We start from the raw sequence: 20599 nt of genomic DNA, 5'->3' as shown, positions 1-20599 counted from the left end.
GGGACTGGCAGGGGCGAGAGGCTCCCGGTCTGTACAGAGAGGACTTGAAAACCTGCTTCATGGACAGGCCATGCACCAGGGAAGGAGAGCGCCTGGGCCACCTCTGGCTCAGGAAAAGGGTGGAGGGGCCTGGGGACCACCCTCAAGTCTCTGGAGAGACCTCACACTGTGGACCGCACTGGCCACATCTCATCTCCCTTCTCCTCCTCCTAGGAGAGGGTACAGTCAGGCCTGCGCTCCCTTCTCCAGCCACACGTCTGCGTCCTCTACAGAAAGCCAGGAGGCAGGGTCCTCAGGACAGCTGGCTGGCTGAGATCTGGGGTTGAGAAGGGAATGGGGGGTAAATAAGGGGCAGGAGAGAAGAGATGTGGGCAGAGCGGTGGAGAGACAGAAGAATAAAGTGCCAAGAAGAAGGGGGTACAGGGAACAGGAGGTCACGTCACTTCCTGTGAAGGAGAGGTTTCCTGACTCTGGGACAAAGCTGTGAATCTGCTCACTCAGTAATTGGTACTGTAAACAGACCACGAAATGGACAGAGATGGAGAGGATCTGAACACCATCACCACCGGGTTTGACCTCAAGTGTGCACTGAGCACTCAGAATTCAATGACTGGGCACTTGGAAACTCTTTTCAAAAAGGTACATTTATAAAAAGCATCTACAAAAACTGGTCATAGAGAAAGTCTCCCAAATTAGACCCAAAATATGGATAGCATACAGGCTACAAATGCTTGTTTGTGAATTTAGAAAACACATAAGAATAATCATGGGGGAAAAATCATTTGAAAATGTAAAATACTTCTGGACAAGTCATGACTCAAAAACAGAATCATTCCACCAGTTAGAAACAATGTGGAAACAAGCAATACTGGAAATGTTTCATAGTGCCAAGTAGATGCAGCCAAAGCCGTATTCACAGGAAAATTCATAGTCTTCTAAAGGCATAGCCCTGATATGAGAAAGACTGAAGGAAGGAATTGGTGTCTAACCTGAGAAAACAGAATTGGAGGGGAAAGGGAAAGAGAATGAGAGAATGGAAGGAAAGGAAGGGTAGGAGGAAGGAGAGAGAACAAAAGAAAGAATTTTCTAAGCAGAGTTCTGAAAGTGGGACAATCTGTTCTCAGACCAGCCAGCACCCCTGAGACATCTGCTTCTCTCTTCTCTACCCTCGCTCCCAGGCACTGGGGCAAGGCCAAGAACTGGGAGAGGTGCCCCAGCTCCTAGCCCCCAGGAGATGATCAGCCAGCTCTACAGTGGACTGAATGTTTACGTGCCCTCAAAATTCGTATGTGGAAACCCTATCCTTCAAGGTTTTAGGGAGTGGGGCTTCTGGCAGGTGCTTACGTCATGAAGGTGGAGCCCTCCTGACCCTCCTGAATGGGACAAGTGCCTGCTAAGGCACCACCTATGCACCAGACACTGCATCTCAGACTTCCCCACCTCCAGAGTGTGAGCGAGCCTAAGGTATCCTGTCACAGCAACCCAGAGTGTGACAAGCCCCAAACACCATCAGTGCCCAGGGTCAGACACCTTGCTCCAGGTATAGGCCATTACCTGGGGGGTTGCCTGGAAGGCGCCACGGCCATCAGGGTCCCTGTGTGGGGCTGGAAAGCCGGGACAACCTCGTCGGTGTAGAGGCTGCCATCCTGCCGGTGGTTCAGGCTGACCCTGTTGGTCATCACCACTAGTCCTGTTTCCTGGCAACAGACAATGGCCAACAGTGGTGGGGAAGTGGATGCTGACGGTTCCAGGAGCAAAGGGGAGAGAATGACAGTCCCCATCACCCCGTGGCCACTGGCCCGACCTCACTGACGGGCACCTCAGGGAGGGAGTCCTCTCTGGGCTTGGTGGAACCAGCTGAGGAGGTACAAACCCAGGGACCATCCAGCGCAGAGCGATAGCACATCTAAATTGTGGCCAAGCCTGGCTGGACTGTGCACAAAAGGCCACACCTGTGGGAGTCCACTAATGGGAAACAACAGTCCAGGGAATCCAGAGACAGGAAGGGGGTTCTGGGGCTGCTAACGGGGACGGGCGCCCTTTTGGGGTGTTCTGGGTCTGGACGGAGCTGGTGGTTGCATGACAAGGAATGAACCGAGGGCCATTGAACTGTGCACTTTAAAATGGTGAGTTTTACGGTCTAAGAATTAGAAAAAATATCAACCTGACAGTGTGTGGTCCAGGCCAAAGGCTGGTGACTTTGTATGCCAACGATTACTTGTTATCTTTGTCACTGTGGCGATTATTGGGAGCAACTTGGTGGATGAGAAGACTCATTCTACTTTTTCCCAAGCCGGGTTCAACCCAGGGTTATGTGCATGCTAGGCAAGGGCTCCACCTCAGGTCTGAATGTCTGTCTGTCTGTCTGTCTCTGTACTAGGAATCGAACCCAGGAGCACCCACTGAGCCTCTAGGACTACAGGCATTTGGCACCATGCCCGCTGCTCATCCCAATCTTAATGCCAATAAAATCCTAAATGCACCCTGGGCTCCAAGCCACTAACCCTCTCTGGATCTGTGTGACCCTGAAGGGCACCTGGGCAGATAGGACCTGCTGCCTGAGAACGGCCACTCCCCTCATTGAGCATTGCCAGGTACACACCAAAACAACCCAAGTCAGGCAGAGCTAGGAGCAACCGGCCCCTGCCACTCCCTGGAGACGGTTTCCCTCCCTCCCACCTAGCACCCTCCACATACTGGTCCATAAGTCAAGTTACAATCTGCCCAATCATTTAAACATACAGTCGTGCCCCACATCAGGATAATCTGGTCAACAGTGGGCCAAACACTGTCAGATGAGACGTTGTGGCCATTGCAATGTCCAGCCTCCTAACCTGGGTGTGGGGGACCCTGTGCTGCCTGCTGCGTAGAATCACAGCACACAGGACTACCTACGGTGCACGTGGCTCCATAACAAGAATAAACCAATGGCTGCCAGTTCGTGTGCTGAGCACACAATGTCATTTTAGCATAGGTTCCATCTACTTGTAAAAGCCGTTCACTGTTAACAGAATGCCAGGTCACACTGGCAGTGGCCTCCGCCGTCTCTTATTGACCGCGTCTCTCTGTGGCATCTGTGCTCGGTTTAACCTCAGGTGGTTTTGTTCATCGTGGCCCCAGGAGCGACAGACAGACTGTGTCCTGAACACTCCCAGGTGCACCATAGGTTGTACCCTCAGTGTGTGAGCAGCCCCCAGAACCAGCACAGAGCCACCTAAAGACGCAGTTCTCAGAACCTATCCCTGTCACTAAGCAACGCGTGACTGTGCTGCTTTGCCCCTCGGGAGAGCTCAGCTGCAGGAGAGAACCACGTGGTAGGAGGGTTTGGGGCCTCGGGCTCGGCCCTCTTTCTGGATCCCCAGACCCTCTGTCCCCTCACGAGCGGGGCTCAGACTGTGTGGAAAGACCAAACCACCTCTCCTTACGGTGAAGGCAAATCCCGAGTCCTTGGTGACACCCCAGGGCCACGGGAAGGCAGAGGAGCGCCGGCGCCGTCGAGCGGTCAGCCCCGCCCACCAGGACGCTCCGTCCTCCCTGGACACACCGAAGGCGTCGGAAACGTCGTAGTCTTCCAGTTCCCGGAAAACCTGCAGGCAGAGGGGGACAGGCCTGCGTCAGCTGACGTGTCCAGTCCCAAGTAGGCCGTCCGTCGTGGGTCGCGCAGGTGTCCACCCCAGCCTCCTGTCACATGGACGCGCTCACTGACGTCCGATGGGCTTACATTCGGACAAACCCGAGACAGGTAGAAAGTACCACGGGTCCACGACCCCGCGGAGAAAGCAAATCCAGACCCACGACCAGCTCTACGTTTCCTGGAGAGGAAGGGGAGGAAGGGCAAGCCACCGCTCACCTGGGCCGGAGTCAGCCGAAACCCAGACCTGAGCAGGTAGACGCTCCTGTCCACCGCGGCAATGCACACGCAGCTGCCCCTCTCGGCCCTGACCCGGAGGTCCACCACCTCCCCGGGACGGGTCTCGTTTGCCGAATACGTCAGTGAAACCTGGAAACAGCGGGAAAATCAAGAGCCGGTCCAGTCCAAGGCCTCTCTTCCCCTCCACCTGTCCACCCAGTGCCCACCGGGGAGTCTCGGGCTTGGCCAGCCCAGCTGGGACCCTGTCCCCCTACCCAAGTAGAACTCGTCCTTTTGTGATGGGCAGGGGGTCCAGGGATGGGGAGAACCGGGAGGCAGGTGCCGGCTGAGCACACACTGGAGCTCATTTCAAGGCTGCAGGGAGAGGGGACCAGAGGCTGAGCTGGGCTGGGGACATGAGGGCTGTCTCACAGGGCGGGAGCCAGGGGAGGGCAGAACAGCTGGCTCTCTCCCTGCAGGGTAGGAAGGAAGGTCACCTCCATGTGGAAGCACTTCAGCTACCAGTGCTCCAATCACAGCCGTGCCTAAGGACAGCGTCAGGCTCACAGGCTCACCACTACCCTCACCCTTGGGCAAGTGACCTGGGTGCAGTCACACACCTAGATGGCGCAGCCTGCTACATACCCAGGCTACGTGGGGTATAGATGTGGAACAGCCTGTCACTCCTCGGGACACGATGAGCAAAGCAAAAGGAGACTAAATCAAGCCCCGGAGAAAAGGATGTCCCAGGGATGCAGCATACACAGGACGGCTGAGGCCGCTGCCCACGTCCCAGGGCTGCTGCTTTACGACAAGTCACTTTTATAAGTGGAAGATGCACCCGCCAAAATGATATTAAAAACTAGTACAAGCCAGGTACGGTGGCCCACGCCTGTAATCCCAGCACCTCGGGAGGCTGAGGCAGGAGGATCTTGAGTTCAAAGCCAGCCTCAGCAATTTAGCAAGACTCTGTCTCAAAACAAAAACATAAAAAGGGCTGGGAGTGTGGCTCAGTGGTTAAGCACCTCTGGGTTCAATCCTTGGTACCAAAAAACCCCAACTATAGAAATGCATAAACCAGTAACAGTCACTATTGTCATTGCCTGGTACCCTGGACAGTATGCAGGTGTCCATGCTGTGCTTTGAAATGCCAGCAGCACAGCCGATTGTTTCCACCGGCATCACTACAAACATGGAGTACCGTGTCACCACGTTAGGGCAGCTACGACGTTGACAGGAACTTTTCAGTCCCAACAGTTCTTGCAGACTACCATGGTACACATGGTCTGTCTCTGATCAAAAACGTCCATTACGTGGCACCTGACGATAGTCCCACAGGTAGAACATCCCCTAAGAGCCATGCCTGTGTCACTGGGTGGAGCGGGTCCCAGCTGTCACCCAAGCCACCACCCTGAGAAGCCCCAGTGGCACTTGCGCTTTACCTGGTTTTCGAAGTAATTCTCGACTGCAAACTGGAGGTTGTCGGTGACCCCTTCTCCATCCTCCCTGACGTACAGAACCAGCAGGCGGCCAAGTGGGACCATGCTGGGGGTCACGGCCAGTTGGAGAGAGGTCACACACACGTTGACCTCGGCGGCTGGGGCCGGAGGGGGCTCTGAGATGGGTCCAGAGTGGGACAGGCCGTGAATCAGCCTCTCTCGGGGGACTCTGGCCATCTGACTTTGCTTCAGCCCACCCACACCAGCTCCCGTTCCCACGCACGGAAGCATCTTTCCCAGGCTTCATCCCCAGCCGAAGCTGACCACACCCACTAGCTCAGCCCAGGGTGACCTGGGCTTGCCACCAATTCTCCTGTCTCTGCAGGAGCACGGTTCTGGCTCCAAGTCAACCCACCACCTTCTCCATCGGCAGCAAAGTCTCTCGAGTTGCTCAGGCAGTGCCATCTCAGACCCCCAGGACACCCCTGGCCTCTGACCCCCTCCCTGAGACTGTCCCTGTCCCTCTGGGGCCCGGGACCAGCTGTAGACCTGAATGCCATTGTTGGCTGACCTGAACTGAGCCTCCCACTCCCTCCCCCGGGGTAAAGACCCTCAAAACCCACATTCTATAAAGGATCGTATACGTCTGCTGAGGTGTTCCAGAATACACATGTCCACCTTACAGTGAGAGGACATCTCCGTGCAGCCACCCAGGGAACGATCCAGCCCCAAGTGTCAGTGGTGCTGAGACCGAGAAATTTTGCCTTAGTTCAAGAGACCCTGTCTGTATCAATCAGTCTATCATCCACCCATCATCCCATCTAGCTGCCCATCATCTTATTGATCTCTCAGTCTACCCATTTATCAATTATTCTACCCACCCACCCATCCATTGTTCTACTCATCCATTCTTTTCTCTCTCTCCCTCTCCCTCTCTTGGGTGACCTTGACCCCCAAGAATGTTGGCCATGGGTGGAGACGTTTAGGTCGTCACACTAGGGTGGGGATTGGGACTCCTGGCATCGAGTGGCGCCAGTTGCTGCTCAGCAGCCCACGGTGCTCAGGACGGCCCACCCTAGAGAGTAATCTGGCCCCAGGTGTCCACAGTGCCCAGGTTGGGACCCTGCTTTGGACAGAAGAGGAAGGGGCTGGGAAGCCCCTGGGAGTAGAGTCAGGGAGTGGGGAAGGACCGGCAGGCAGGGACGGCCTGGGCAAGGAGACTCCAGGCCCACCCGGGTGGTGCAGGAGCCCCCGTGGCCGGCCGGCCTGTCCCTGTGGACACCCAGAGCCAGCAGGTCCCCAGGTTCAGTGAACCTCCGCACCCCTGCCTGGAGACACGTGCCCACCACCCCAGCAGACGCCCATCCCCTGGCCCTGGCCGCGCCCTGCCTTGCTAGGGCTCCTGTCTCGGTGGCTCAGGGAGGAGAGCAGGAACCTTCTCCCGCTGCCCAACTCACCCGTCTCCGAAAGGTGCGTCAAGCGAATGGGCTTCTCCGGAGCCGGGGCCGCCCGCCTGCTCCGCTGCAGGGTGATGTGGGCGGGCTGCTGGCCGGAGAGCACGATGTTGCCCCGAGCGGCCACCTCGTAGTACAGGGTGAAGTTACAGGGACACGTGGAGTGCACAGAAAAACGGGCCTCCTCCCCAACCTAGGGGAGACGGCAGCGTCAAGGTCACAGGTCACAGGTCACAGCCCCCAGGGACCAGAGGGTGGAGAGCCAGCCCCGCACCAGACCCTCCTGGGCCAGTGCTGGCTGGCGTCCAGTGTGCTGACCAGTGTGACCACAGCGCGAAGCCCAGGGTGAGAGGTCGCAGAGCCTGGCTCGAGGGAGATGTGGCCTCTGCAGTTCCTGCCGTCCCCTCGGCCCTTGGAGTGACCTGCCTGGCATGAGGCCAGTGAGTGCCTGGGTCTTCAGTCACTATGTGAGCGTCCTGGGCCCAGTGTTATCAGCTTGACCTCTCGGGGGACAGGAGCCCGGGGCAGCCTTCCAGGTGGACGGTCGGGTGGACAACTGAGCCCTGATGAAAACTGGGCCCTGAGGCTCAGGGGCCCTTCCCTGGTGGGCAGTACCTAACTCCCTGGGTGCGGATCTCAGCCGAGGGCTGGGCTTCTCTCCCATGTCCACTCGATGACTTAACTCCTGCCATAAGCCCTGGGTTTCCAGAAGGGAAACCGAGGCTCGGTCCCTTGCCCGACATCCGTGAGAGCCGGGGAGGACTCGCAGCCAGGACGGCCGACCCTGAAGCACTTCACCCTGAGGCTGCCCCCACTCACAGCTGCTGCCCCCCAGGTCCCACGACCCCTGAAAGTCCAGGTGACAGCTGCATTTACACAGGGACGCAGCTGGGGGTGGTGCTGAGAGGTGGGCGATGGAGGCCCCCGACTCTGCCCCTTGCCAGAGCCAGGAGAGGCCAGCTGAGCCCCTGGACCAAGCATTAATTAGCACATCTGCCCTCAGTGCCCGGAAACTGTCCCTGGGCCCCTGGTGGCAGCCTAGCGGGGAGCAGGGGAGCTGGGACATGCTGATCTGGGTCAGGCGGGGGGCGGTGACACCCTGAGAGCAGAATCCCAAGGCCGAGCCAAGTCCTCACCTAATCAGGACAACGGTCAGGCTGCGAGAACACGAGGTTCCGCCTGCCCCCGAGAGGGAGGCCACCAGCAGGGTCCCACCCGGCACCGCTGTGTGACAGCATTACAGTAAGAACAGCGTGTCCCTCCAGGCGGGCACAGTCCCATCCGAGTCTCCCTGCCACCCCTGCAGCGGGCCATCAGCCCCTGGGAACGGGCAGCCTCGGCGCCATGACTCCTGTGAGCTGCGCCCCGTGGGTCCTTCCACCCTTGGAAGAGCAGCGAGGGGGTGTGGACGGGCCTGGCCTGGCAGCCACCGAGGCGACTGGTTTCCATCAGGGACAGAGCCTCTGCCAAGGCCGGGGTGCCACTCCAGCTGGGGGCCCGCCAGGAACTCGGCCCCGGCAAAGCCAGAGAGTGGCGCCTGTGGCCTCGGAGTTGACGGTGGTGGCAACGACACGTACGTGGGTGTGAACGTGCACACATCTGTGTGACTGCACACTCAGGCACAGGTGCACATGTATGCACAGATACAGAGATCCTGACCATACCAACACAGCCGGTCACTCCTGAGGGACGTACTCTGCACACAGACACGGACAGAGGGGACACACACACACACAGGTGCTCCTCTGTGAGTCCAGGCTCTTCCCTCTTCTATGGAAGGATCTCTATCTAAATACACAAGTTTGTCCCTCAATACCCTTGGGGACCCCCCATAACCAAGTGTGCAGATGTTCAAATGCCTCGTGTAAAATGGCATTTGATTGGCACAGAATCTACACCCCCCCGCCCCGGGGACTTTAATTTTAATCTCCAGATCACTCAGAAAATCTCATCAATACTGCGTACACAGTTGCCAGGCCGTATTGCCCAGGAGATGGGGACAAGAAAATACGTTTGTATGTGCTTAGTGCCGATGCACTTTTTCCTAAAAATATTTTTTAATATTTTTAGTTGTAGATGGACACAAAAGCTTTATTTTGTTTATTTATCTTTATGTGGTGCTGAGCATCAAATCCAGGGCCTCACACATGCCAGGCAAGTGCTCTACCGCTGAGCCACGGCCCCAGCTCCCCCACATATATATATATATATATATATATATATATATATATATATATTTTTTTTTTTTTTTAAAGAGGGAGTTTGGATGTGATCAGTGAATTTTTTTTTAAGATAGAGAGAGAGAGAAAGAATTTTAATATTTATTTTTTAGTTATTGGCGGACACAACATCTTTGTTTGTATGTGGTGCTGAGGATCGAACCCGGGCCGCACGCATGCCAGGCGAACGCGCTACCGCTTGAGCCACGGCCCCAGCTCCCCCACATATTTTTGATTTGAGGTTTGCTGAATCTGTAAAACCCCTGGATACAGCATTCATGGGTACAGAGGGCCGCTGTGGACACTCACACACACACACACACATGCACACACACGCATGCACACACCCACGTATCTATCCCATTTTCCATTGAGGGTGAACGGGAAGCATATATCCTTCAACAGGCAAGTGAACATGTGTGCATACAGGAGTAAGCATATGTGTGCATATGTACATCCAGACACAAGTATACGTGCACACATATGTGAACTCATGTGTGCATGCACACGTGCACACCCCCACACACGTCCACATATCCCTCAGCAGGTGAGTGACAACCCACTGCACACCATCCGTACAAGGACACAATTCAATGATGGGAGGAAATGAGCCCCAAAGCCACCAAAGACACAGAGAAGCCACCAAGGCACCTGGCTAAGTGGAAGCAGCCGACCTCCGAGGCCACACCCTGCAAACGCAGCTCGAGGACACTCTGGGGAAAGGCCAGACACACTAAGGGGTTTGAGTGGGGGGCAGGGACGGATGGTTGGAGCCCTGGGGACTTTAGGGCCGGGAAACTGATCTGATGACTCTGTGACGGTGAAGACAGGGTGTCACGCATTTGCCAAGATCCATAGAATGTTCAACCAAAGAGTGACCCATGTAAGCTGCGGGCGTTAGTTGATGATATCGTATCGATACCCGTTCATCAACTGCAATGTGCATCGCGTTCACTCACGATGTCAATAACAGGGACGCTGGAGGGTGGGCAGAGGGGTGCACGGAACTCTTGGTACTGTTCACTGGACACCTTTTAAACCTGAAATTCCTTTTAAAATTAAGTCTGTTGATTTAATAGAGTTTTTTAAGACTACCCACTCATAACAGCAGACCCGGGAAGAACTAACGTGAGACACAACTCCATGCTCATCTTGTCTTTGCACTTAGCATATCTGCGAGTTTCTGGGTGGAGAAAGCCCCAGGGCCTTTGCACAGGAAGACTCCAGCGGTGGAACCGTCCCAGCACCACAAGTAGTGTCTCTGGCAGTGAGCCCAGGGTCACAACCTAGGTCCACCCAGAATAAAAGATGGTGCGGTTTCTTCCACAGACTATGCCCTTGCTGGAGGGGTAGAGAACCCCTGCCCCACGGGCCTCAGTGTTAAGTCCCCGGAGCTCAGGGGTACTGCTACGAGGAAGGGGGGCTCCTGGACACCTTACCTGCAGGGGACGCGAGGGCGGCTGTAACTGCAGGTGGCACTGACTGGGGGAGTACCAGCTGCCAAGGGCGAGGTAACTGGGCAGGTACTGGGCCCCCACGGGCTTCCCGTCCAGTGCCGTCACCTTGGTCTGAAGAACAGAGGACACACTTGGTCAAGGTCAGGGCGCCCAGCCTAGGAAGGGGGTCTTGGGTCTGCTTCTCCCTGCCCTGCCCGGGAGCAAGGCTCTCAGGTTCCAGTTTCCCTTTGGGGTCCAGCGTGGCCAGCCCGATTCCCCCCAGTTCCCAGAAGCGAGTGTTGAAGGCTGGCCCGAGGGTGCTGGGCGTCAGCTTGGGCAGCCGCGTGGAGCCCGACTGGACTCCAAACCACAGCTCCGACAGGGACATGCTGGAAAGCCCCCCGCCTCTCCTCCTGAGCTTGCTAATCGCCCTCGTGGCTTCTTGGAGGGCAGACCCACTTGGTGGATCAACACGGGAGCAGCCATGTTGGGTGGCACCCCAGGCTGGGACCCAGCTGGACCGCGGCCCTGCTCCTGCACACCACCAGCCCCCAGTGATCGGGTGACTTTTGCTCCTCTGGCTGGGATCACAGGCGTACGCTACAGAGCCTGGCTTCTGGAATATTCGTGATCTGCGCTGACTGACTCTGCAGACGCAGGACCTGCAGACCCTCGGGCCAACTGTCCTGTGTGTCCCAGCTCCCCAGGGAGAGCCCCGCAAGCGCCACAGCTGGAATCCTCCAGACCTCCTCCCTCGTGCCCCTCCCCTTGGACGGTCCTGATTTGTATCGTTCTGCGACTATAAAACTGCATTTATTTATTTATTTATTTTTAAACATATCTTTGTTTATTTATCTTTCTGTGGTGCTGAGGATCGAACCCAGTGCCTCACATGTGCGAGGCAAGTGCTCTGCCCCTGAGGCCCAGCCCCTGTCCTAACACCGTATTTATAAGGTGGTGGGGCAGCGGAAAGCCCTGAATTTGCAATCAGCTCAGAAGTGAGAGTGGCCAGGGGACCCCAGCCCTGTGGCCGGTGTCTGGATGAGGGCATCTGTGGAGGGCTGTGCCCATGACCCGAGCCGGGAGCCCGATTCTGATGTCAGAGGTCACTGCGATCTCCCACCTGGTGGGCAGGCGGAGGGGCATCTCTGGTCCGTCTGGTGACCTCAGAGGCCCCAGGCTCTGGTCATTCTCTCACTGCCCCACAGGACCGTGGTTACGATGACCAGGCCGCTGTGCTCCGGGCTGAGTGGCCGTGACGCACAGACACACCTTGCTGAGGACGTCACTTGGTAAATTATGTGACTTCGGTGGCTAAGGTCCTTTAGGACATGTTGCTCACGAGAGGACAAAGGGACCACAGTGTCCGCAGTCCCCATGGTCATGTTTATCTCAGCTGCTCCCCGCTCCCCTCCACGCCAGGCTCGTGGGACAGTCACGTCACAGAGCCCGGGCTGGGACGTCTTCCTCTGTTGCTGTCTTCTCTCCCTTGCTGAGGGGACCCTGATCCTGCCAGCTCCACCTCCTCAGCAACTCCAGTTTGGTGGCCTCCAGCCTGCATGTGCCTTCCTTGGTCATTCCCTGCTACAGGCTCTTGAGTGATAGCTGTCTGTCAAAAATCGGCTCCTTGGGCCAGGCTGGGGCTCAGCGGTAGGCGCTTGCCTAGCACGAGTGAGGCCCTGGGTTCGAGTCTCAGCACCACGTAAAAATAAATAAATATCCATCAACAACTAAGAAAGTATTCTTAAAAATCAGCTCCTCCTCAATGTGACAGCAATGTTTTGATGTAGGGACATTCCTGTCTTTTCCTATCTCTTTCTAAAATGGCTCATCTGGCCAAGCACTTGTAGAACCCAATGACAGGCCTCCTCTGAGCCTCCGCACATGCTGTTCCACCTGCTGGAAGCAGCCTGGCTGGCCCTGCCACGGCCAGGAGTCCACCTGGAGAGACACCCCGTGTGACCAAGCCAGGCACCTCCCCTCTGCCTTCCTCCCACGGATGGTGGGGTTCTGCGCCTCCAGCTTGCAGAGCCCCTCCCGCCCAGCCCAGAGGAGCGCCGTGGTTGGAGGACGGGGCCTGGGGACTCACCTACCTCTAGCCACACTCGCTGGGCTGACATGGGGATGGAGGGGATTTCGAACCGCACGAGCCCACCCTGGGACACGAACTCGCGGGTGTAGATGTTGTCCCTGGGCATCAGCTCCGCCTTGACCTGCACCGTCACGCCCTCGGCTGGGCTGCCGTCGGGGTAGGAGAGCTCCACCTGGAACAGGTCATCAGACAGGCTGGGGGCAGCACCGGACAGATGCTCCACACTCACAGACCAGGGCAACCTCATGGTCACGCTGGCCTCTTGGGGGGGGGGGAGGGAGCGAGCGAGCAAGCGCGTGCGCCCAGCCTGTCCTCACATTGTCTGTCTTGCCATGGGACCTCTCCACGCATGGGCACTCCCGCCACGCTGCCTCCACCGTGATGAGTGTTGGTTGCTTTCTTTTGCAGGACTGGGAACTGAGCCCGGGGCCTCACGTATTCCAGGCAAGGGCTTCTACCATGGAGCCAGCCCTCCAGCCCCAACCACAATGATGGGGCACCACCCGGGGGCACCCTTACTGATCAGCTTATGAATGAGACCAGCTGATCTTGAGCTTTCAGCCTCTAAAACTGTGATGTTAAAAAAAAAAAAAAAAAAAAGACAAACCTTTTTCTTTATGTTCCCAGCCTCAGGTCTCAGGTATTTCATTACAACAACTGAAAACTGACTAATACCACATATATCCTCTTGGTCAGGTGTGAGAAGCTGCCCTCACCGAAGCTGCATTCACTGAGCCCTTATTCATACACATTCTGCGTCCACACAAAGTATGCGAGTTCCTACTCACACTGGGCTCTTCAAAGTGAGGAGGGGCATGCGCACTCATATGTGGGACTAAATAAATAATAAGTACATGTTCAACATGTGGATTAATGCCAGAGGTTCAAGAATGACACTCTACAGGGAATAAAGCTTGGTCACGCGCTGCCTAAGGTTGGGGTCACTGATAGAGCCAGACACGGTGGAGCACACCATGGTCCCCGCACTCAGGAGGCTGAGGCAGGAGGGCTGCAAGTTCAAGGCCGGCCTGGGCAACTCAGTGGGACCCTGGCTCAAAAACAAAATGCAAGCCCAGCACATGCAATATGTGCATCGCACTGGGTCAGCACACCGAGTGGCGTCACAGGTTGTGGATTCACCTGACCTTTCCGTTGCTGTCTCAGCGCGCAGTCTTCCTACTTATAAAGTAAGAAGTTTACTATAAAAGCAGCCTCAGGAGGGCCCTCAGGAGGGATCCCAGAAAGCACTCTGTTGTCATAGGATAGATCCCTGTGTTCCTGCCCCCAGAGACCTTCCAGTAGCAGATGTGGGGGTAGAAGATGGCGTCTTAGTTTTTATCATTTTATCTGTTTCTTTTGCATACTGGGGATTGAACCCACAGGTGCTCCACCACTGAGCTACACCCCTAGTGCTTTTTAGTTTTTAAATTTTGAGACAGACTCTAAGTTGCTGAAGCTGGCCTCAACGGTGCAATCCTCCTGCCCCAGCCTCCCGAGTTGCTGGGATTACAGGCGTGTGCCACCGCGTCCAGCATGTCTCGGCTTTGAACAAAAATGTTTAAAAAGTAAAAACCAAAGGAGAGAAGGTCAAGCATCCCAGTGCCAAAAGGCAAGCTATGCCAGTGTAGGCAGAGGACCTGTCTTCAGCTCGGTCCCCACTGTGGGGCGGGGGGAAGCTCAGGGACGTTCCCCAAGGTACCTTCCCCACGTAGGCCAGGCCTGGCTTGAACTGTCTCCGCGTGTCCCTGGAGTAGCGGATGTCCACCAGCTGCCTCTGGACAGGGGTGGAGTCGTCGAAGGCCACCTGCTGACCCCCATCCACGCTGGTCACTGTGGCCCAGATGCTGACCCTGCCCCGGAAGTGCTCGGGGACGTCCACCGGGATCAGGTCCCTCACGCAGATGTCAAAGGCCTGGGAGCCCAGGATCTAGAGGAGAAACACGGTGCATTGGGGTGGACGTGGAGGACGCCACGCGCACCCTCGGTCACACCCGGGCGCACTCACAGCCGGTGATGGGAGACGGAGGCCCCGTCCACACACGCGTGTGACACATGTGTGTCTGAGTGCCAGCACACGTGTGTAGGCCTGTCCGTGGGCGTGTTGTCTCATTACGATCAACCCTTGCTCGGCCCCATGCCCCCACTCAGAGCCCAGCGCTGCCCCCGCGGCCCCCACGCTGGGCGCCCTGGAGCCTGGTGGCAATCGACACCCAGAAATAGCTGGGACCAAGTCACTCAGGACATCAGAGACCCAGGACCAGGGCCACTGGGCAGCGGCCTCTGGGGAGAATGGCCGGACTGGGCAGGGAAGGGGTAGCGACTGTGTCCATCCCACAGAATCGAGGCCACCAGAGAGGGGGGGACGCACGGGGGCCGTTGTGTCCTGAGGAAGGAGCTTTAGGTGGGGTGGGGCGGAGCGGGCACTGAGGGGTTAACCCCCACGTCCACGCACAAGGGTGTCCTGTACGTGGGACCCTGGGACACGAGGGGATTTAGCAACTCCAGAGGCACCTTCGGAGGCAGGAGTGCCCGGGGAGGTGCCCCTGGGGTGCACGGTCCACCCTCGACGCAGCCCTGGCTGAGGGACAGCTCGCGAAGCTTTCCACACAAGGGACCTAAGACGTCCTCACTCTGGCGGATCCTCAAAGACTGAACCCAGTGTGACCCTGTGACGGGCAAGTCCACCCCTAGGTATGCCCAGGATAAGCCACGACACGTCCACAGGAAAACGGCACATGGACGGTCACAGCAGCAGGGGAAACGGGTTTGGGGTGCAGCTCAGCGGTGCTCACAGTGGAAACGACCCAGTGCCCGCCAGTGGAGGGGTGGGTGGACCAACAGATTCGTACAGTGGAATGTTACTGAGTCATGAAAAAGAACGAAGCCCGGACTCAGGCTACAGCATGAACGAGCCTGGAAAAGGAGATGCTGAGTGACAGACACCACACACACAAAGCCACCTAAAGAGGAGGTCCATAGAGCTGGGGCGTCGAGGAGTGGTCGCCAGGGGTGGGGGAGGGGAACGGGCTCTAACTTTAAAGGGAACCGGGATTTGGGGAGACGGTAAAGAGTCACTCTGCCGTCCACGGTCCTTCACCCCTGGACTCCACCAACTGTAGGAGGACAGTATTCTTTTTTAATTGCACACATGCTGAACACAGACCCCCTTTCTGGGCATCTGTCCCTGAGCAATGCCCCAGAAGAGCCATGCACTGAAGCCATCACAGGTGACTCCGAGTCCACGGGAGAACCCGCGAGGACCCGCGAGGCTTCTGAGCCAATAGGACAGTGTTTTGTAGAAGGGACTGAGCGTCTGTTGGACTTTGGAATTAGCAGGGGGGCAGTTCCTGGGACCGTCCCGGGCAGAGACACAGGACAACCACGTTCTAAGCCAGAAAGCCGTGACGGCCACACCACCTGGTGACTGCAGATGCCCCTTGATTTATGATGGGGCCACGTCCCGGGCAGCCCAACCTGAATCCGCCTACCCTCCCTTCAGGGCACTCGCGGGTACTGTCCCGGAGAGTCCCCTAAGCCAAAGCCTGTTTTCTAATTGAGCAGGGCCAATGTCGTGCACTTTCTCAAATTCAGCGTGCAATTCAAAACACAGGAATTATTTATTTCTGAACGTGGAGAACGTGACAGTTGCATGGTGTTGCCTTCACTACCCGAAAATGTCAAAAAAAATCATGACTCAAACCATCGTAAACCGGGGACCGACTGTATCCAGAAAAAATCACTGAGCCGTCTACTCTGTGGACGAACTGATTGCTGTGAGAGTCATAGTATCTCATTAAAGCTCTCCCTATTTAAGTTGTATGTACGACATTCAGGGGAAGCTCATCCCCACGTCCACACAGATAGCCCTGCCTGTCGGAAGCCTTTATTTTCTTCCTTTTTATAAATGTTTAAAGCCTCTGCTCTGCTGACACGAACTACGTCATCAGGAAAATCCCCACCACGCAGCTTTCTTAGACAATAAAATGAAATTTATGAGGAAGAAACCGAAGCCGTGGAAAGGGACCACCGAGCCAGCCCCGCGGACCCTGCTCCTCACCTTCATAGTTCTGAGGACGGGGCGCCCCACCTCGTGGCTGTAGTACCCCACTCCGTGCACAGTCATGTTTATCGTTAAGGTCCCGGACACGGGCTTCCCAAAGGTGTACCTGGGACAAAAGGACAAAGGGTACCCAAATTCACAGGCAACCCCAAGGGGCCCCACCTCAGGAAGGTCAGTCTCACAGGGTGTGGCCACTGGTACAGTGTCCGATACGATGCCCTGCCTCGTTCTGCATTCTGTCCTTCCAGCCCTCTCTGTAACCCTCTGCACCAGCTTTGCTTTTGATGGAAAAAGAGACAGATGGTCAGAGAGGAACTCGGCCCCTGAGAGCAGCAGGTTGGTGACACTGTTGGAGCAGGACAGTACAGAGGTGCCAGCAACCACGAGGACCAGCAGGACTGGGCTTGAGTTCCGTAAGCCATCGGCCTGGGGATACTGGTGAGACTTAAAGGTACTTTGTCACGCCTGACCCAGAAGGGACACCTACTCACAAGGATCAGGAACATCATGGGAGACGGCAGTGAGTGCCACACTTCCTAGACTGTAAACGTGGGCGCACTCGGGCTGTCATGGGATGGGGACACACAGCCAGGGGAGCTGCAGGCTGGGAGGGCCTCAGCCACAACCTCTGAGCGGGTGGCACAGTTGGGGCGGGGGTGGGGAAGCTCGAGGGCGTCCCCAGCACCCCAGGAAGAGAGAGCACTTCTCGACCCCTTCAGGTGAGCTTGGGCTGTGGGCTTGTCACCGCCGGGTCATTAGGTGACAGGTGGGGGGGGCGCTTACAGCTGATGGTGCCAGGGGCCTGGGGGGGTGGGTGTGAGGAACCCTGGGCCAGGGAGGCAGGAGAGGGACAGGAGACCCCTTCCTCCAGGGGTGGGGACACCTGCGGGTGGGGGGTCCTGGGGGAGGCACATGGGGGGCTCGGAAAGGAAGCTGCTCAAAGGGAAGGGGCTGCCCGTGTAGGAGAGGGGGCAGCATCAGGAGGGCACGGCAGCGAGGGAAGGGGACGGGCAGGGACCCGCAGGGCCCTCGTCCTTACCTGGCCTGCACGGCGGCCTTCTCACAGGCGTCCAGGTCTCGGATGTACGGGGGAGGGGCGATCAGGAGCTCAAATCTGGGCAGCACTGTCAGAGCCCAGAGGAGAGACGCGGTGGCCTCGGGAACCCAGGGCAGGGGTCTGGGGACAAGAGCAAAGCCGCACGCCGCCCCCTCCCCAGAGGGGATGATGCACATGTCCACACTCCCTCCGAGGAGCGGCCTGGGGGACTCGGCTGGCCTGCACCGCTCCTGCCCCGGGGGAGGTCAGGGACGCTCTCCGGGGGCTCCCACCGCACCCAGAACGTGGGCTGGGATGTGGCTGATCCCGGCCCGTCCAGGGGAGGCCAAGTGGCCACCGGGAGCCTCCCTGTCCCTACGACTCCCGGGAGCCATTGAGGGTTGTCTCTAGGATGACAGCCACTGGGGGGCCAGGCCCTCTCCCCTGCTCCCTGGCACTAGGGAGCCATCTTGTCACCTTGCAGCCAGGGGAGGGGCCACCACCTGGGACCAGCACCCAAAATGCTAAACAAAGGGACGATTCACATCCAAGGCAGGGGATGTCATCACCACCCAGAGTGTCATGCCATTTAAAATGGATGAGCTGTTTATTTCTGGAATTTTCCATACACTATTTTCATTCTGTTGCCGACCTGCAGGTGGCGCTGTGGGTGACGGGAGCCACACCAACTCCCTGCCGTGGCCAAAGGGCATTTGCACTGGCTGCCGGTGCCTACAGTCCCATAGCCAGGCGGCCAGGACCCTCCTCCAGGGACAAGGCCTTCCTCTTTTTCTTTTTTTTAATTAAAAAAAAATTTTTTTAGTTGTGGATGGACACGGTCCCCTTATTCTATGTATTCTTTTCCTGTGGTGCTGAGGATGGAACCCAGAGCCTCCCACGGGCCAGGCAAGCGCTCTGCCCCTGAGCCACGGCCACAGCCCTCGGGCCCCGGGAGAGGGGGCGGCATCGAGGCAAAGAGGGCAGCGTGGCCGGGCCCTCCTCAGCCCCTGCCCTCCGAGCCGGTCCCCAGGCCCCCGCCGCCTGGTTCTTCCCCTGCTCAGCACAGGAAGCCCACAGAGCGTCCTTACGAAGGGAGCCCAGCTCCTGCTGTGGCCAGGACGGACCCCGAGGGCCCCGAGGGCCCTGAGGACACCGTGCTAAGCCAAAATAAGCCGTCGCTAAAGGACTGAAGCGCTGGCCCTCCACACCCGGGGGACCTGCCTCCGTGGGTTCAGACCCAACTGAGGACCGAAAAGAGTCAGGAAAACGTTGCCCCGTGTTGAACGTGCGACCTTCTCCTCCCTGTCACGTGTCCCTAAATAGCTCAGCCTAACTGTTTCCATAGCACGTCCGTTTCGTCAGGTGTCCCAAGTCACCGAGAGAAGACTCAGGCCTACGGGAGGGTGTGTGAGGTCCAGGCAAACACCACACAGGTGTCCCTGTGGGCTCCAGAGCGTGGACTTGGGTGTCCCCAGGGACCCTGGAACTGACGCCCCGGCTGCACTGTCAGGTTCCACTTCTGTGAGGTCCCTAGAGTTGTCACATTCATAGGGACCCAAAGTAGAAGGGTGGTGAGCAGGGGCGGGGGGAGGGGAGGGGCGGGGCGCGAGTGTCCAGAGGGGACAGTATGTCAGGGAAGTCAGGCAGCTCAGGGGCTGGAACTGGGTCAGGGCTGTGAACCCTGGGAATGTATTTAATGTCCCCACATTGGCCACTGAGAAATGGTGACAGTGGCCAATTTCCTGTTATGTATCTTTATCAGCCACACTTAATTTGGTGGGGGGTATCAGGGGTTGAACTCAGGGGCACCTGACCACTGACCACACCCCCAGCCCTATCTTGTCTTTTATTTAGAGACGGGGTCTCACTGAGTTGCTTAGGGCCTCGCTGTTGCTGAGGCTGGTTTTGAACTCAGGATCCTCCTGCCTCAGCCTCCCCAGCTGCTGGGATTTCAGGCCTGTGCACCATGGCACCCGACCGGCTCAAATAATTTTTAACAGGACCAGGACCTGCTCAGCAGCTGATGAGCCCTCGTGACTGGGGATGGGGCCCTCCTCCAGCCGCTTCCTCCCTCCCCCCAGGTGAGGACCCCCAGGTCTGAGCGTCCCCTCTTACCGTACTTCTGGACCTCAAAGGACCTGTTGTACAGGTGGCCCTGCATCTCCACAAAGACGAACCACTCCCCCAACACGGGCTGGTCGGACAGGGGAAAGCTCATGTTGGTGACGCCTGCGAGGAGAGAGACGCCCTTCGTGCTCCGGGGGACCTTGGCAGAGAGCCACCAAGGGGCCCAGTCACTGTGGCCAGTGGTGACATCCAGGAAGGGGGACCCGGGGACCTGGCTCCTCCCCCTCCCTGGCAGCCCTCGGGGGAGCTGGAGGCCACCCAGGGCCAGGGGTGGGTGTCTGTGGGGGCAGGACGTGCAGGGCGGCCAGCGGGAGCAGGTCCTCAGCCCCCTCAGGGCGAGGCTGCCCCTCAGGTTCCCGGAGGCGCCCTGCAGCCAAAGCCGGGACCCCGCGAGGGAGATGGGGGTCCGCTCCCCAGCTCGGCCCCCACCTGTCGTTCCCAGCCTTGGCCGAGACACCCAGGGCGGGTGGTTCTCTGTGCACTGTGGGGTGTTGGGAGCGTCCCTCACCGTCCCCCCAGATGCCAGGTCCCAACCCCCAACATGATGACCTAAGAAGTCGCCAGGCTTTCTTTACCAATATCCCTGGGGGAGGGAAGTGGGTCCTGGGTGAGAATCACTGAGACACGTGGATAGGATGATAAGTGGGTGACAGACAGACGGACGGACAGAACAATGGGTGGTAAATAGAAGAATGGATAGAATCACTGATGGGTGACAGAGCCGTGGAGGGGTGGTCAGACGGACAGAGGAACACCGCTGAGAGGGAGAAGGGACCACAGGTCACAGGTAGGGGATAGGTAGATGACAGCTAGCCTCCGAGTTGGGATCTAGAATGTCCCCGAATCTCGTGTGCTCAGAGGGGGGTCCGGGGAAGCAATCGGCCAC

At 57.6% G+C, this 20599-nt stretch overlaps 1 protein-coding gene across 1 annotated transcript in view; it reads right to left on the bottom strand.

Moving 5' to 3' along the window:
- Positions 1-20599, bottom strand: part of Cpamd8 (C3 and PZP like alpha-2-macroglobulin domain containing 8) — a 65445-nt gene that overhangs the window by 30749 nt on the left and 14097 nt on the right. The window contains exons 8-18 of the mRNA XM_071601331.1: positions 19702-19815; positions 17590-17674; positions 16548-16656; positions 14190-14417; positions 12492-12662; positions 10402-10530; positions 6747-6936; positions 5293-5465; positions 3851-4000; positions 3426-3587; positions 1555-1697 (exon numbers count right to left, since the gene is read on the bottom strand). Of these exons, the coding sequence (XP_071457432.1) occupies positions 1555-1697; positions 3426-3587; positions 3851-4000; positions 5293-5465; positions 6747-6936; positions 10402-10530; positions 12492-12662; positions 14190-14417; positions 16548-16656; positions 17590-17674; positions 19702-19815 (1654 nt within the window). The remainder of the gene's footprint in view (positions 1-1554; positions 1698-3425; positions 3588-3850; positions 4001-5292; positions 5466-6746; positions 6937-10401; positions 10531-12491; positions 12663-14189; positions 14418-16547; positions 16657-17589; positions 17675-19701; positions 19816-20599) is intronic.

The sequence above is a fragment of the Marmota flaviventris genome, chromosome 1 (genome assembly GCF_047511675.1).
Source record: "Marmota flaviventris isolate mMarFla1 chromosome 1, mMarFla1.hap1, whole genome shotgun sequence".
Lineage (NCBI taxonomy): Eukaryota > Metazoa > Chordata > Mammalia > Rodentia > Sciuridae > Marmota > Marmota flaviventris.
This window is presented reverse-complemented; position numbering and strand designations above follow the sequence as displayed.